This window comes from Cynoglossus semilaevis, chromosome 12 (assembly GCF_000523025.1).
Source record: "Cynoglossus semilaevis isolate Cse_v1.0 chromosome 12, Cse_v1.0, whole genome shotgun sequence".
Classification (NCBI taxonomy): Eukaryota; Metazoa; Chordata; class Actinopteri; order Pleuronectiformes; family Cynoglossidae; genus Cynoglossus; species Cynoglossus semilaevis.
This window is the reverse complement of record NC_024318.1, coordinates 7,168,707-7,184,923: the sequence shown is the minus strand read 5'-3', so window position 1 is coordinate 7,184,923 and position 16,217 is coordinate 7,168,707. Positions and strand designations below refer to the sequence as shown.

The window sequence follows — 16,217 nt, the reverse complement described above, 5'->3', positions numbered from 1 at the left end:
TACTCCCGTCTGTAATATATGTATCGATAGTGGACTTCAAAGAGTTGTATTGACCCATCCCTAAAGGTTACAGGTTTGATTCCCACTCTATCTGTATGGAATTTGCATGTTGTCCTCATGTTTGTGTCAGTTTATTGTCAATATACACCCAGAAGAAAACAGGCAGGATAAGGTGAGATGATCACTGCTGAAGTGAGGTGTGTGAACGAATGTTTGTCTCTGTGATGGACTAGATAACTGTCCAGTGTGTTCCCCACCCTTCCCCAAGTCAGGTTGCTCACAACAAGAAGAAGAAGAAATAAGTGGTAGAACAAGAGTGAATGACTTTCAAGGTGTTTTCATTCTTTCCTCACAAAGAGAACTTATCCTCTAAAGTTTTTAATGCTTTCTCAACATCTCTCCTGTTAAAAAACCACCCACCTCTGTAGAGCGGAAACATTTTCTCCCAGCAGTCCAAATGACATCATACGCCACTAATGAAGTTCTGATAGAGTTTCTAATTGCATGCAACGATTGTAATACATTTTTAATGAAGTCAGATTTATTGTCAAAATTCATGACATGGCGAAGGGGAACAGGAGATAGACGGGGTAATAGGTTCCATGGTCAGTTTAAGGAATGATGAGAATTTGACCTGCATCGATGCTGCTAATAGCCAGGAATTAGTCACGGGTCTCCTGTAGTTGCAGTGTGTGACAGTGCTAATGATAGCCATTTTAAAAGCATGAGCATGTGGAGGAATAAATTAATGGCAAAGTGAAATGTCAAAAATTGGCTTTAACTTTTTGATGTAATAAAATTATTCAGCAGAAATATCATTTTATTTCAACAATATTTACTGTATATAAAGAAATGTGAAAAGCTTCACTGTGGATTATTGGCTTTCACGCACCTCCTCTGATGAGGCTCCTTCTCTCCTCTGCTCCAGGGTTTGGGGGTTGGAGCTGTGAAATCAACTATGATGAATGCGTCCATGGATATTGTGCCAATAATTCCACATGTATTGACCTGATTGCAGACTACGAGTGCATCTGTCCTGCAGGCTTTATCGGTGAGTTATCTGTGTCATAATTTCAATAGTTAGCACTCTAATGAATACACTGCTGATTGATGACACAAAGGCAGTGACAACCATCAAATTGTTGCACTTCTTCAATGTAGAAGCTGGAATGTTTTCTCCTCCTCCAGAAACTATTATCACATGCACTGCAGAAATACAGGAAGACTGATGTCATCAATCTGTAATTCAAGCTTTTCTTGCTAAGTCACAAAGTGGTTATGTTTTCTTTAAAATGATAAATAATCTTAATTCTCACCTACAACAGTGTTGCTAATGCTAATGGTGTTTACAGCTAACTGGAACTTGAAGTAAAACCACTGACTGTGTCTCAGTATTACCCATGAATGTACATTAGCATATTGTGTATTTGTTCTGTATCTTATCAAAATAATCTACAGATAATCTACATGTGATCATATCTTCAGTCTGTTGTATTCCTGATGAGCTGAAATTAGTGGATTTTTTTTTTCTTTTCAGGCAAGAATTGCTCTGTGTTGGTCTCTGCTCTGTGTGACTCAGACGTTGAGCTCTGTAAAAATGGCGGAACTTGCTCTGTCACGGCCACTGGAGAGAAATATTGCAAATGTCACCCAGGTACTAATACAAGTTAGGAAGCAGTTTTTGGTTGTTGTTGTTTTTGTAAATTGGGAAATACAGTGTTCTTGTTACAGACTAAAAATATGCAGCTTTGGTAAACATTGTTGTAGTGATGTTCTTGTATGCCAGTGCATCCAGTCAAAAGGGACTAAGACAAATTAAAAACAAATCAACAAAACTTCTCCACAGAGCCACCATTTATCGTACAATTTTGAAATAAACAATCTTTTTATTTATTTATTTAAATTGAAACAGTAGGATAGAGGAAGGAAAGGATGTGATTGACACCGACACTGTCCACTTAGAGTCTGATTGTGTGTTACCTTCAGTTAGTCCTTTATCACGCAGACAGTGAGCGCCTTGACATCTGTGTTATTTATAGTTGGAACGCAGCTATTGGATTTTCTTATTGACAATAAAGAGTGATGAACAGTCATGGCCCAATGCCTGTCAAAAAAAACCAAAACAACCAACAAGCAAATGATGAAATGATGTAGAAGACAGCTGTTAAGATAAAGACCTTAAAGGTATCAGAGAAATTAGCACTCATGCACGAGTCAGTGGAGAGTCAGTTTTCTTTTACACACAAACTACGTCCCTTACTAAGCTAGGGGAGCACCTTAAAGCCGGGGACTTTCACCGTCTTTACAGATGTTGATAAATCTCAGAAAACACACTCACAGTTTCAGTTTCAGCAGATTTTGTATAACTGAAAGACCAAGGATCACACACTTGACTGCATGTGATGAGGGATCACAGACGACACTCTAAACCTGTCAAACCAACCAGAGCCAATTGAATGCATCAAATGTGACGTGCGTTATGCATTGAAAAAGATATCATGAAGGGATTTTTGACATTCTCACTGCTGAACTCTCTGTTGTCTTCTGAGGCTATGTCCCTTGTCCCACCCATTATTGTCTCATAGCAACTCTTGTTTAAACTGGGTTGGTAATTAGTTCACACTACAGTTTTACATCCAAAAAAAGTTCTTTTGACTGGGACTGAATTTAGGTTGGGTCTATTCCCTTTAAACATTTGCAGATTTGTGTCTTTCTGTCCCTACACACTTACAGATTTTTTTTTGCCAACAAGTCATGGGAACGTCTCCCAACTAATGCAGCCAACTGGGATTTGTGGGTTGAATCTGGCCAACAAATATCCTGCAGTCTGTTATCAGTTGAAGTGTCTTTCTTTGGTGCTTGCATCTGGATGTAGTTTTGTCCATTATAGAGTCTTGGGGGCTTAAATGATGTGTTAAATTATCCTTGAAATTATTTTTTTACTTTTTTTGTTTCTTTTGCTGAAATCCCATCTTTGTGTTACTGATATATGCACCGAGTGTGTAAAATATGTAAATAAGCAGACGAGAAAGAACACTGGCAATGACAGCAGGGTTTGGAATCACATTTCATGTCTGGCAGACATTGGAGGGCAGACAAATACACTGTTCACTGTACAGTACATCAATCACGGCTTTGATCCCTCAACTTATTGGATACCATGGCAATGACTGCCCCTCAACTGTGAACCAATGTGTGTCAAATCCCACTCTGACTCCCCCACTCCACTCCTCCCACCCTGAGGGAACTCTCCTGCATGAAGGGCTGGCAAATACTTGAATGTGTGTGTCAACATGGGTAGGCTGGGCCTCACTGCAAAACACTTATGAACCACAGTGTTGATAGCTCATGTCAACATGGATCAATGTGTGTGTGTCTCTGTGTGTGGGTCTTTCAAGAGGGTTCAAGTGTGATTGTTTGCCAGGTGGGTTTACCATCCAGTTTGGCTCTTTGTTTCAGATGGAGGCAGTTCCTCATACAAACGCAATACAGTGTTTCCACTTGTTTGGCCTCCATCTCAGCAGGAGCAGGAGTCTAATCTCCCTGGTGTTAGCAGCAGCACAGTACCATCCTGTGAAAACGTACACGTCGAGGCTCCGTACGTCAGTTGTGTTCTCACTTCAAAGGGAAATGCTAAAATGTGCCTTGTGCATTGCTCCATGAGTCTCCTGATGGGACTTGAGCAAAGATCTGGCTTCTTACCAGACCTACATACAGAATATGAAGGGTTCTGAGAAGCTGTGTTGTTCTGCAAATGTTCTGGTGTAAACACGTATGCAATATTTGCTACTAGTGTTATTGCAAACAGCGTTTTGTTGTATCGTTAAAATAATCCCCTGTGGATTAAATAAATGAAAATATTCCGTTGTAACAGAAACACTATATACTACATAATATTTATAATATTTCATTTAGGCACCGTAAATCACCATATAGATCTGCATTTGCAGTTATTTGCCAGGTTTAGTGCTTTAATAAGTAAAATATGATAGTTTGAGTATTAAAGCAAAGAGGAAAAAACAGTGCACTTTTGTCTAAGGCTGCACACAAATATAATTTTTAATTAAAGTTTCAGATGGAAAGAGTTACTGACATTAAATAAGGATTAGAACCTAAACATTAAGAGAGCTCCTCAGCTCTCTTTTCCCAGCATGCCCACAGGCTTGGGTTGCCCCGATACCAAAGGTAATCATTTTACAGTAGGCAGGATATGATAAGATATATTTTTTGTCATGTTGAGCTCTAGTGGAGTTTAATATTACCATAAATTATGAAAACACCATATATTTTTTTCTAGATTTCTTTTCATATTCTAATCTACTCATTTGACACATTTACATTCATGTTATTCACTCATGTCCAGTGTAGGGCATGTTACTTTGAAAGAGTAGTTACCAGGGAAAGTAACTATTGGGTTCCTTTTTTTTCAAGATTAAAAATGTCAAAGAATTTTGATTTTTTTCCAGAGTGGGTTTCACAAGCCAGGTCCATAGACAGTACAACAGCAAAAACAGGTACCTGAATAGAGGTTTTAATTTATTTCTCATCAGCAGACCACAACTGGAACAACTGTCATTGTGAGACAGCACACCACTGCACACAACCAAATGTGACCTCTGCTTTTAACCCATCACCAAAGTGAACAGTGGGCAGCTTTAAGGACCAGGGGAGCAGTGTGTGGGGACGGTGCCCTGCTCTGAACACCTCAGTGGTGCTTTGTTGCTCACTTTGCTTTGTTGTTTCCAGTATCTATAAATTGCAGCCAGATGCTGCTTTGCTTTCGGGTGTCACTCATAATTTCAATACACAACTACACGAGGCACTCACACACTCTCCTCACCGCTCTCTGTCTGTCTACTTTTTTTTCTGGGGACCTGTATTTTAAAAGTCACAAACCTTTGTGATCCAAGACAATAGACATTATTCATAAACTCCAAGGAAACACGATGCGAGACAACCCAAAAAAAACTCTTGTGACTCACCTAAGGGTCATGACCCAGTCTTTGGGAAACTATGTATTAAACAGACAAGAAAATTAGACAGAAAATTAGGGGGGTCCACTTCAAAGCGCCCCCCTCTATGAGGCTGAGCACTGAGGTAAGCAGCGAAAGGAGAAAAAAAACATCTGCTCTCAGAGCCACATCTTTTGCACATGACTACATCACTACTTCAATGAGTGGCTTCAGTAACACGCAGTAACACACAGTAACATGCAGTAACGGCGTGTTGGTCACGGTAATGGCGTTATAACAGTAGATAAGTAATTAGTTAGATTACCCGTTACTGAAAAAAGTAACGCTGTTATGCCCATCACTGATGTCCACATTCCATTTCCCAAAACATCCTAATTTCTTCAGAAAAGATCAGTTTTTCAGGTGCACCATGTTTAAAGTTGAAGAGAAATATCAGATACATTTTAATTTTGTCATTTGAAAAACTAAATGCATTTCAACTTCTGTGGATATAAACTTCCCTGACACTTCTCTTTTTATCTGTCTGCAGGTTTAACAGGACAGTTTTGTGAGACCGACATTGATGATTGTGAAGAACAGCCATGTGGAGCCCTGAGTGTTTGTGAAGACACCCTGAACGGCTACAATTGCTTCTGTGCACCTGGATTTATCGGTAAGTGCCGGCTATTTGAAGCGATTTGGGGTTGATTGTTGTAAGTTACAGTGTCGTTTTAACCATGCAGGCGATGTAATAGTCGACATGTTTTGTGCCTTCCTTGTTTTAACAGGAAATAACTGTGAGATTAAAGTAAACGAATGTCTCAGCTTGCCCTGCCTAAATGAAGGCTCCTGTGTTGATGAGCTCAACTCATTCCACTGTCAGTGTCCTCCTGGAGTCACAGGTATTTGGATCCAGTAAAGCCAAGATAGGAAATCAAGTGGGAATCAATTTGCTAATTGTCCAGCTCAACAATCTTACAAACAACCAAACCTATCCATCCATCCATCCTTCCTTCTATTTGTAAACCAATTATCTGTTATTATTATCTGTTGTCTATATATTTATATATGGTGTGAAATATCATGGCATCTCATCCCTGTTCACCACTGCCTGAGAAATGCTCTCTGGCACAGTACAAACTGTCAAAATACATACAGCCAAATGTGCAGAAACACCATCAAATTCTCTGGGCCTGATACTATATCCTGATTTGACAACATATTCTGCAAATACATGAGACCAGCTATTTTGTGTGCAAAAGCATCTGTGAGTTTATGGTTGGTTTCTATGGTAATCGGAGAAGGTAGCATTAATGCAAAGAGCCTTAGAGCCTTAGAGAAACATTGTTTTTTTTTCCTCAGGGATTCCCATATCATTTCTCAGCAGGACAATGGCAGCTCTCATTTCTCACAAATTATCAGTTTGTGTGTGGGTTTTGATTTCAGTCCAGATCTCTATTGAAAATGTCTGCCTCATTATGGAGGAGACTAATGGGCATCAAGATAATGTTCAGCAGCTAAAGAGTTCTTAGAGCATGAGTGGGCAGAATTTCCTTCTAAAAACTGCAACGATTAGTAACGTCACTTCAAAGTGTGTTGCAGCTATAAATTTCTAAATTGTTCGATGCTGGACAAAAACAATCAAGTTTTTGTGACTTTGATTAGTTTTTTTTGTGTAATGAAAGTTTAAGTGAATCGCCTAATTACAAATTAAACTCTTTGATTTTTCTTTTTTTTTGTTTCACTTTGTTGTACAAAAAAATCAGACAAAGTCTTTTATTATTTTAGTTTGAACCCAAATCAACAGCACACTACCTGCACAGAGAGTCAATGCAGGAAGATTATAACATAACTGGCACTTGACTAACATCATAAATATCAAGGAATCATTTTTAGAAAAACCCTGATCGACGCCCGACTATAAACTTAGAGTAAACACATTATGTGTCTAGTCAGGCTTTTAATTTTTAAGGTCATGTGGAGCCGGGCTCTGTTCAGCATCTTGGCTGCCATTAAATTGATGGTCTGGCATCTGCTTGGCACAGTGTTGACCACTTTATTTTTCCATGCCAATCCACTGCCCTTGATCTTACGTCCACAACACAAATAAACATGTTTGTATATTTATTAAAACATTACAAGTTTATTGGACATAAGATATGTGTGCCAGTGACGATTGGTTGATCCCATTCCATTTCAATTCCATTTACTAAATATGCAGTAAAACACAATCAAATATTATAATTCAGAATTATCAGGTGAGTGTATTTATCCCTGTCGAGGCTCAGCTTCAATAGGGTTTCTAGAGAGTAGTATTGGATATTTTCTCTTCAGGGCAGAGATTTGACATAATAATTAGACAAACTGTGATTGGACAAATTTCCTAAATACAAAAACTGCTTTTTTAATCGGTACTTTCACAAAATAAACTATATTAAAAAATGTATTCTCATTCTCACACTCACCCGTACATGTGTGAGAACTAATGATTGTTTGTTCCCATAATTGGCCCTGTGATGCACTGGTGAACTGTCCAGGGTGTACCCCTCCTTCCTAACGACTGCTGGCATCAACCTACCTCCCCCACCTTCCCCCCATCCAACTGAACCCTAAACAGGACTAAGCTGCAGAAAATGGATACATTTTCTATATATTACTAGTTTACTAAAATTAATAATACTTTCCTCAGATTGACAAGGAAAAACATTGTTTATTTGCATTTCTTTTACCCCGCTTTGTAGAGTTTTTAAAGAGGTTTTTTGACACTAAAACTTCAAAAACACTCCCGGTCAAAGGCAGAATTCTAGCTTTATCAGATTGTAATAAAATTTGAAGACTGTGTCGCAGTCATTAAATGTTACCAATTTGTACTGCATTGTGACACTTTGTTGCGATAATGGCCACCCACTGCTTTAAATGTCATGTCTTTGCAGGGAATTACTGTGAAGTCAATATAGATGAGTGCTTATCTTCTCCCTGCCTGCACAATGCCACATGTCTTGACCTTCTCCACGGCTATAAATGTGTTTGCAGCAGCGGCTTCACAGGTTAGTTTGGGTAAAGACTGTCTTTGAATCTTTTGAATTACATCTGCACTTCTTGTAGCATTCAAACAACAACATAAAACTGATAACACATTAGTATATACAAGTATTTTCAACACATGTTTTTTCATAGCTTTTATATGTTTTTTTAAATAGTTCTATAAAACAGACAAGAAAATGTAGGTGCACAAATACAGGCTTTATCTGTGTCAGGATGCTAGGAAGAGAAAAGGGAAGCGAGTGCAGGAAGAAAGCATCGCCGCTGCTCAAGTTACAAGTCCACAATAGTGACCTTGTCTTGACATCTAAATCTGATTGATGACAATCCAATCATAAAGCTGGGAGTTCAAACAGGGGCGAGGAGCTTCTGTTACCTGTGTCTTTGCCGCAGGTCCTGGAAGATGCAGTAGAATTTCAAAAGGGACGATGGTATTGGCTATTACACAGCCCAGCTGGGTTTAATTATGTCTAAAGATGCTGCTGCTGCTGCTGCTGCTGCTGTTGCTGCTGCTGCAGTGGAAAATAATGGTATATATTTAGTATGCTGTGTATGCGCATGCTACAAACTCACCTGGGTTTCACAGGAGCCTGCGCTGTGGTTTCTATTTGTGTGCCAGAGGTGGAGATAAATTGACCCGCAGTTAAAAAAAATGATCACTTTGCTGCACAGTCATGTTAGCGCAGGGATGGTGCGGCGTGATTTAATATTTCTCACATTTTGGAATTTTTCAGAATAATTTTTTTCTCCACATGGGGTGCTGCGAGGCCAGCTGTTTTAGGAAGGGAAGATGAATAATGTCTTTGGGTCAAAACAAAGATAATGCATCTCCACCTGTAAAAGTCAAACAGAGCAACAGCGATTGAACCGTTTACTAATAAGGTCTAATATTGCCCGCAGAGTATGATTCGTGGTGCGTTGCGAACATCAAAAGTGCCCGCAGTGCTGCTGTCGCAGCCAAAGAGCTGCTGGTTCCAGTCCTATTTGTCCTCAGCGGTGGCAGCTCTGTCCTGATTGAACTCGCGGCTCCCTCACTGACTTTTCCTGTAGTTTGAAAGTTTTATTATTTTCAGACTTCAGATACACACGTGCCGCAAACTTTTCAATCTGAAATATCATTTATTCATCTGTATTGTTTCCTGGAAGGTTCCGAGTGTGAGCTCGACATTGACGAGTGTGTTTCATCTCCCTGCAAGAATGGAGCCTCCTGCATTGACCTGCCTGGTAGTTACCTCTGCCAATGCAGCCGTCCATTTAAAGGTAACGAGGAAATGGGTGCAGAAGCAAAGTAAACTTTGTTAAGAGTTGATTTTAACCTGTCAAAACTTTCAGTTGTCAGCATTATTGACAGTGTACAGTGCACACTGTACTGCATTTGCAGCTGTTAACTGGCAGATTAGGTTGACTTTATCAGATTTTGTTTGAATCAAATCGTTTTTTGATTTAAATATTTTAGGGGGACTAAAGTCAACACAATGATTATTAGTTATATACATTTTTTATAAAATAGTGTTAGCGTTAGTTCAATAAATTTGAAAGGTAATTTTTCTTTGAATACATAGGGCTTGAATTCCCCCCGTTGTTTGCTGACGTTCTTTGCCGAGCAGCGACGTTTCTTTTTGCTCATTATGATTCCTCTTACCTACAGTATTGTGAAGCTTAAGTACACACATCACACTAAGACATGGTGACACGTAGTTTTAACAGCGGAAGTAGTATTTTAGAATGTTAATAAAACCTCAGCGTTAATCGTCTCCAGCACTCAGTCGGTGAAAAGGAATAATTGCACCTGTACCTTTTCGAAGTGAAGAATAATTTCTCCTCCCACTGACTGCTGCGGGGAGTTCAAAATGAATATTTTCAGAAAAAGAAAATCCAAATGCATTTCTCTTTGCCTTGCACAGGACATAATTGTGAGTTCCTCCCCTGTGAGGCCAGAAATCCCTGCGAGAACGGTGCAGTGTGTGAGGAAGAGTTGGATGAGGACCATTTCCCTCTGGGTTTCCACTGTCACTGTCTGCAGGGCTTCACCGGCCCCCGCTGTGAAATTAATGTGGATGAGTGCAGCTCCAGTCCCTGTTTTCACGGCTTCTGCTATGATGGTATGAAACCACCTATCCTGACACCATAACACACACACAGGAAGGATACAAAAAAGGATACACACACACACACACACACAGTAGATCTGTATGTCACCTTTTGTTTGGCTCACTCACAGCCTGACAGTAACTTTGTAATTAGGACACCGTTTGATCTAATAAAGTTGTTATGAGAGTGGATTTATCCTGTCTGTTGTAGCAGATCCAGAACATTACCTGCTGGTCAAAGCCAGATTGGTTTTCTAACACGACTGTAAATGTGAATCAATTAAAAGTTAATGAAGTGATGGACTTAGATAATGCCTATAATGAATGACGTGATAATACAGTCAGAGCTCAAAGCAGAACAATAGATGTGACTTCCAGCCAGATCTCAGCTGGTTCAGTCTTCAATGACCTACATATGTTTACAAACCAGATTTATATCTGTACAGTGGTTTGTGATTGTGTTGTTTTTTTTTTGTTTTGTTTTTTTTTTACATTTCCTGAGATAAAACTGAATTCTCATTCATATTCTAGCACTGAATTCTTTTCAGGGTCACAGGAGGCTTGGTGTTAATCCCAGCATTAATGGTGATGAGGGGAAGGTACAACCTAGACAGTTCACCTGTCCATCACAGATAAAGACACATGTAGAGGCAAACAACCATTTACACTCACATTCATACCAATAGACCGGGCACATTTTTGGCTTGGGGGCTACTATTCAAATGATCAGGCTATGAACTGAGCATATGTAGCTGAGGTTCACTACCACACTCTATTGAATTATATTTATATTTTTTATTTTATTTTCTCAGGATCTACTTGCTATCCTTCTGAGATCTAGTGGTAGATCCTGGTCTAGATATTGGGTACCAGTGTTATAGGCAAATTTTCAGTGAACTATTGACCTAATTTCCAATTCCCAATTTCCATGTTTTTGGCTCGGGGATAAAACCCAACTACAAACATGTAACTACATGAAATAGATCCAGGGACTGGACCAACAGAACACTAATCTTCTTGCTTTAAGAGAAACACTAACCACTCTTCAGCGTGAGGCCCTAAATTGTGAAACTGTACACATTTATTTTAGGTAGTTTACACTAACATGCAACATATGTGGGAGTCTGACCTCATTAATAAAATACTCAGGCTCCATGGCCTGCCTTAAATGTTGCCAGTGCTTTTTTTGTTTTTCTGTTTAAATGCTCGTGCCAAAATTCAACATTGATGGTATTGGATCATTGACTTCGAGCTTTCTATCCTTCAGTGGAGACCTCAGCCAGCTGTCTTGACTAATCTTGAGTGCAGCCAGTTTGCCTTAGGTTAGTGAGGCAGGCCTCCAGGACCGATTGGCCAGTGCACGGCAGCAGCCAGCCAGTCAGCCACAAGGGAGAGCACAGCATAGCCACGGTGGTGAGATGAGTAATGCTGCTGCCACCCAGGACCTAAAGCATTTAATGAGAGTAATAGCTACTACACGCACCAAGACAGAGTGACAGCATAGATTACGTGGTAAATCTTTGGGATAATGAAGAATCCTGGGACCCTGACTGTGGAAGTAATAAATTCACTCCTGTAAGAAGTGCAATTACCTCTGTCACTGGCTGCCTGTACACCAGTGTTGTCTTAGTGGAACAGAATGATGCATCCCTCCTTAACATCATTAATAGTTAAACAGAGAGAGGAATGCAACATTAGATGTGGGACATCTAACTTCTGTGGGAAGAAAGCGGCAAATTTAATAGCCTCTAAATAAAGTTAGGTCCTAAATGAAGTCTCCTTTTTTTTTTTCCAAATGATTTTTTCACTGTTTTATAGGCTCGTAACAAATTACACGATTTTTGAGGCTTGTTCATAGAAAGAGGAGAGCAGGACGAGGTTAAAAGTAGAGGAGAACAAACAGTCCGTGTTGTGACTAATAGATTTGCGTGATACAGTCATGTGTAGTAATAGGAATATCCATTAAAATCCCAATCACAGTGGGTGATTATCCATTATGCAAATAATCAACATTTACCTGTGAGATGCTGGGGCCATGCTGAGAGGGTGAGTGAAAACATTCATGATGCAAGGCTCTGTAACTGTAACTGTCCTACTGCTGTTGTTTCAGTCGTAGACGCCTTTCACTGCCTTTGTGACCCCGGTTACACCGGACCGAGGTGTGAGCAGGACATCGACGACTGTGTGGACAATATGTGCAGCAACAGGTCCATTTGCAGAGACCGACACCTGGTGAGTGCATACTTTTTTTTGAAGTGGAGAAGAATTGATTTGCTGGCGCTGGGTGATTTAAACCAACAGTAATACCCTTTTAAACAACCACCAGGTAGGAGCCCATAAAAAAGTAGCCAGATTTTTAGCTCCGTCCTATTACCTTTGACGAGAGTCTTGCAGTTAATGTTTAAAAGCTTCCACATTGCAGTAAAAAATAAACAACTGTGCAATAACAGCAATATTGGGATGTCTTTAAAAAGAATAAAATATGCTTATGAGACCCCAGGGTCTACTACAAGACAATAACAAGCAGGTGTTTGAATGGCAGAAAAATCTGCTGCTCCTTATTGGTCTTCTTGAGGGGAAAAAAAAACATTTTAAAGCAGAAGCAGAGCTGCTCAGGATTTCTGGTGTATTTGGGAAATACCACAGAGACAGAGTTTAAAGATGTCTTTTACCAAGACAACAAAATGAATCAATATTTTAATTTGGCCTTTCAATTCTGCATGTTGCCCCATTAAAGTCTAGCAAGTTAGTAAAAAGTAATAAAAATGTCACTATTCACAGTATAACTACATCTACATTTATGCATTTAGCAGAGGATAGTAGTAGTACTTGGTTTGGCAGTGGAGACTGGGTATAAAATGACTGTCCACTCACGACTTGTATTTGATCATTATCCTCAAAACTTATGTTTTAATTTCAACAGGTTTTCCTCAGTGCAAAAACTAAATGAAACAGGCAGACGTCTGGCCCTGTAGATCCTTTATTATTGTAAAACAGTTTTAGGACACAGGAGTTGGAATCTTTGAATCGCCAACTGTCGAGCAGCTCCAGTGTTTTTTTTTTTTTTGTTTTTTTTGGTGTGGGTCAAGATGCTCTTGTAAACTCCAACAATAATTAGGCCTGATTACCAGACTTAGAAAGTGTGATATTAAAAAAAAAGATGGAACGATGCCCAGTGGCAACCTGCCTTGTAAACAAAAAAAAGTCGGTCAAAGTAGAAACTGAGAAGTGTTTGTTTTAGGTTTTTTCTCCTTATAATATGAAAACTTCACTTTTTATTCACCACCTTTTGTAATAATGTCTTTTTATCAATGTTATCAGTTTAATGTTGGCAGTTGAATCTAGTGTTGTCCTGATGCCATTTTTACAGACTGATATGAATATAGTGATTGTGTTTTTGTACTCGCTGATACCAAGTACAAAATTACAATACAATGAAATGAAAGACAGTGTTTTATAGATGGAACAGTTTTGTGGGTAATATGGTGACAGGCACCGTGTGTGTATGACAGAGAGCTCAATCCAAACCCCAGTGAGGACACAGAGCAGAAAAAAATTTACAGCCAGTTTTATTTTAATTACAAATGAACTCTTTCTTTCACTTTCTTTATAGTGAACACATCCATCTTAACAGAAAGTGAACAGAGCTTTTATTCCAACAGAGCATTTTGAACAAAAACACAATGTCGGTTTAATAAGTTTCAACAAACAGATGAGTCAGTGAGGTGTAAACGCCTCAGCTATCTGTTCAACACAGAGACATTAACGACTCAGCAAGTCTTTTTCTGTCTTTGTCCTTGTTGTTAAAACACCTGTTGACCTGTTATTGGCTCCTGATGTGGACACCTATACAATATAGGGTCGATACCTACACTGGTATCAGTATCACTGGAAAACTTTTTTGTTTCACACTTTTTTTAATGTGTTTTTCTCCAGTGGCCATTTTGTTATCTTTTGAAACATCACACCACACAGTCATTACTGAGAGGAAAAAAGATTTCCTCACATTTCCTTTCTGTTCTGATGATGTCCGCTCACACACATGTAACCACTTGAGTATAATAATATCTTTATTTTTCTTCGCCTTTTTCTTCCTGATACGCAGCTCTAGTAGTTATTCAAGTGTAATTCAAGTATTTTTCCAGGCACTAACATTGATCTGTTGCAGCTGAAGGAAAAAAAAGACCTGGGGAGCTGCATTCTGCTCACAAACTGTGCAATGAGCACCAAGGGTGTGTTTTTCCAACAGCTGCTTATATCCTAACAGATTGCAGCAGTGAAGCAGATGTGTAATAGATAGTCTTCCACAGAGTCTTTCAATTTTTTTTTAAACTTAATATAATAATATTTTTGACAAAGACAAACAGCTACTGGTGTATGGTTTACACCTGAACTTTGGGTAAATAACATTTACGTTAATAACATAACATTTAGAGACTAAATGTAAAAGAGTTTTTGACACCGTTCAGGCTGGAAAAAATAAAATAAAACTTTTCCAAAAACATGATGAAATAGAGAAATGTGTCATGAAAGACAGCGGGAAATAAAAGTGTAATTACCAAAATTTCAGTTTCATCTGCTCTTCTGGAGCAACTGCCTCAATTAATTATTTAAATAAGGACAGTTTCTGGAAAGCCTTTCACATATGTTTGTTTAGAGAGCAGCCATTCATCTCTCTGAACATCATGTCCCGTGGAGCTTTAGCTTATTTTGGAGAATTGTGGTCCCTGAAGGTGACTTAGCAGCAAAAATGAGATTATGTTCTATTGCCAGGGGTAAGGAATCGGAGTCTCCTGGAGGTATCTAATTTATCATGAGATGACGGCATCTTCCCTCCTCCACCAAAGGGCCCACAGTACACAAATTATATCAGACAAAGTTTAACAGCTGCCCTCCAGTGTATGAAGTACAGATTAGCATGAGCTCAAATAATAAAAATTTACATCCGGTCTTTTGAGAGGACTCAGGCGATGTCAAATCCTAACAGCGCCTTCAACCTTTGTCTATCATTATCCAGTATGCAAAGAGAAATTTAAATTAACTTGCGTGCAGTGAAAATTTAAACAAAACCCACATATATTCCATGTGTTCATAAAATTTTAATTATGAAATTACCATCTTTTTTTTTTACAGGAAACAGAAATTAATATGAATTTTTGTGATCGCACAAGATAGGTAAACAGATAAAAATAAAATCAAAATTGTCCAAGGCAAAAAATTCACAAAAGACTTTTGTGAACACACATGGTTTGAGAGAAAGGTTCGTACATGATGTCAGTTGTGGAAAAAGGGAATGGGGATTGCATATCGTCCTGAGGGTGGATGGTAGGAGGAATACATCTGCATAGCAGTGATGTGAAAATTAGCAAAAAACATGACTGTTCGCTTTAAATGCATTGCAGCAAACATGAATTTTATGAGTGGGAGGTTTGATAGAGTGTATTTTTCTGAGAACTTTTGCTGTGATTACTCTGCTAAATGTAGTTGGTGCAAATACTGTATGAAGATGTGAAAACTGTGCGTGTGTGCCTTTAGAACAAAAGGCGTAGTACATTAGCGTACAATAATACATTTTTATGTGTATATCAAATCGGCAAATGCAGATTTAGGATCTTAGGTCTCTCCCTCTTTCTTTTTTGTGTGTGGATTGCAGAGTTATGAGTGTTTGTGCCATCCTGGTTGGGAGGGGGAGTACTGCCAACAAGAAATTGATGAATGTTTATCGCATCCCTGCAAAAACAACGCCACCTGCATGGACCTTCTCCACAGCTACAAGTAGGTGCGCGAGCTGGCTGGAGGGCGCTGTCCTCCCACGGAGCGGCATTTGTTTAATAAATGCAGAAAAAGAGAAGCCGTTCAGAGACGGCAATATGTCCTTCCACCGGTGGCAGAAAATAATGAATTGCAGATGGCAGGTAAAACAAATGAGTCAATCAAGGGTTCACAGCATGAAAGGGTTCCAGGGGATCTGTGAGTCATTGGAGGAAAAAGCTGGCGTATCTGCTTCAGCTAATGCCCCCTTCCCACCAGGGGACATAAAACTGCTTCAGGTGGAAAAGTTGGAGGATGGAAACGAATGTGAGGTGGAGTGGAAGATCGTGCTCAGGTGCTCACTGCCACCAAGTGGAATAGT

At 39.2% G+C, this 16,217-nt stretch overlaps 1 protein-coding gene across 1 annotated transcript in view; it reads left to right on the top strand.

Annotated features, from left to right (window-relative positions):
- Positions 1 to 16,217, top strand: part of eys (eyes shut homolog) — a 130,186-nt gene that overhangs the window by 30,144 nt on the left and 83,825 nt on the right. The window contains 12 exon segments of the mRNA XM_025060947.1: positions 929 to 1,051; positions 1,538 to 1,654; positions 1,987 to 2,008; positions 3,244 to 3,373; positions 3,376 to 3,424; positions 5,503 to 5,625; positions 5,741 to 5,854; positions 7,886 to 7,999; positions 9,141 to 9,254; positions 9,899 to 10,096; positions 12,195 to 12,316; positions 15,738 to 15,859. Coding sequence (XP_024916715.1) covers positions 929 to 1,051; positions 1,538 to 1,654; positions 1,987 to 2,008; positions 3,244 to 3,373; positions 3,376 to 3,424; positions 5,503 to 5,625; positions 5,741 to 5,854; positions 7,886 to 7,999; positions 9,141 to 9,254; positions 9,899 to 10,096; positions 12,195 to 12,316; positions 15,738 to 15,859 — 1,348 coding nt within the window.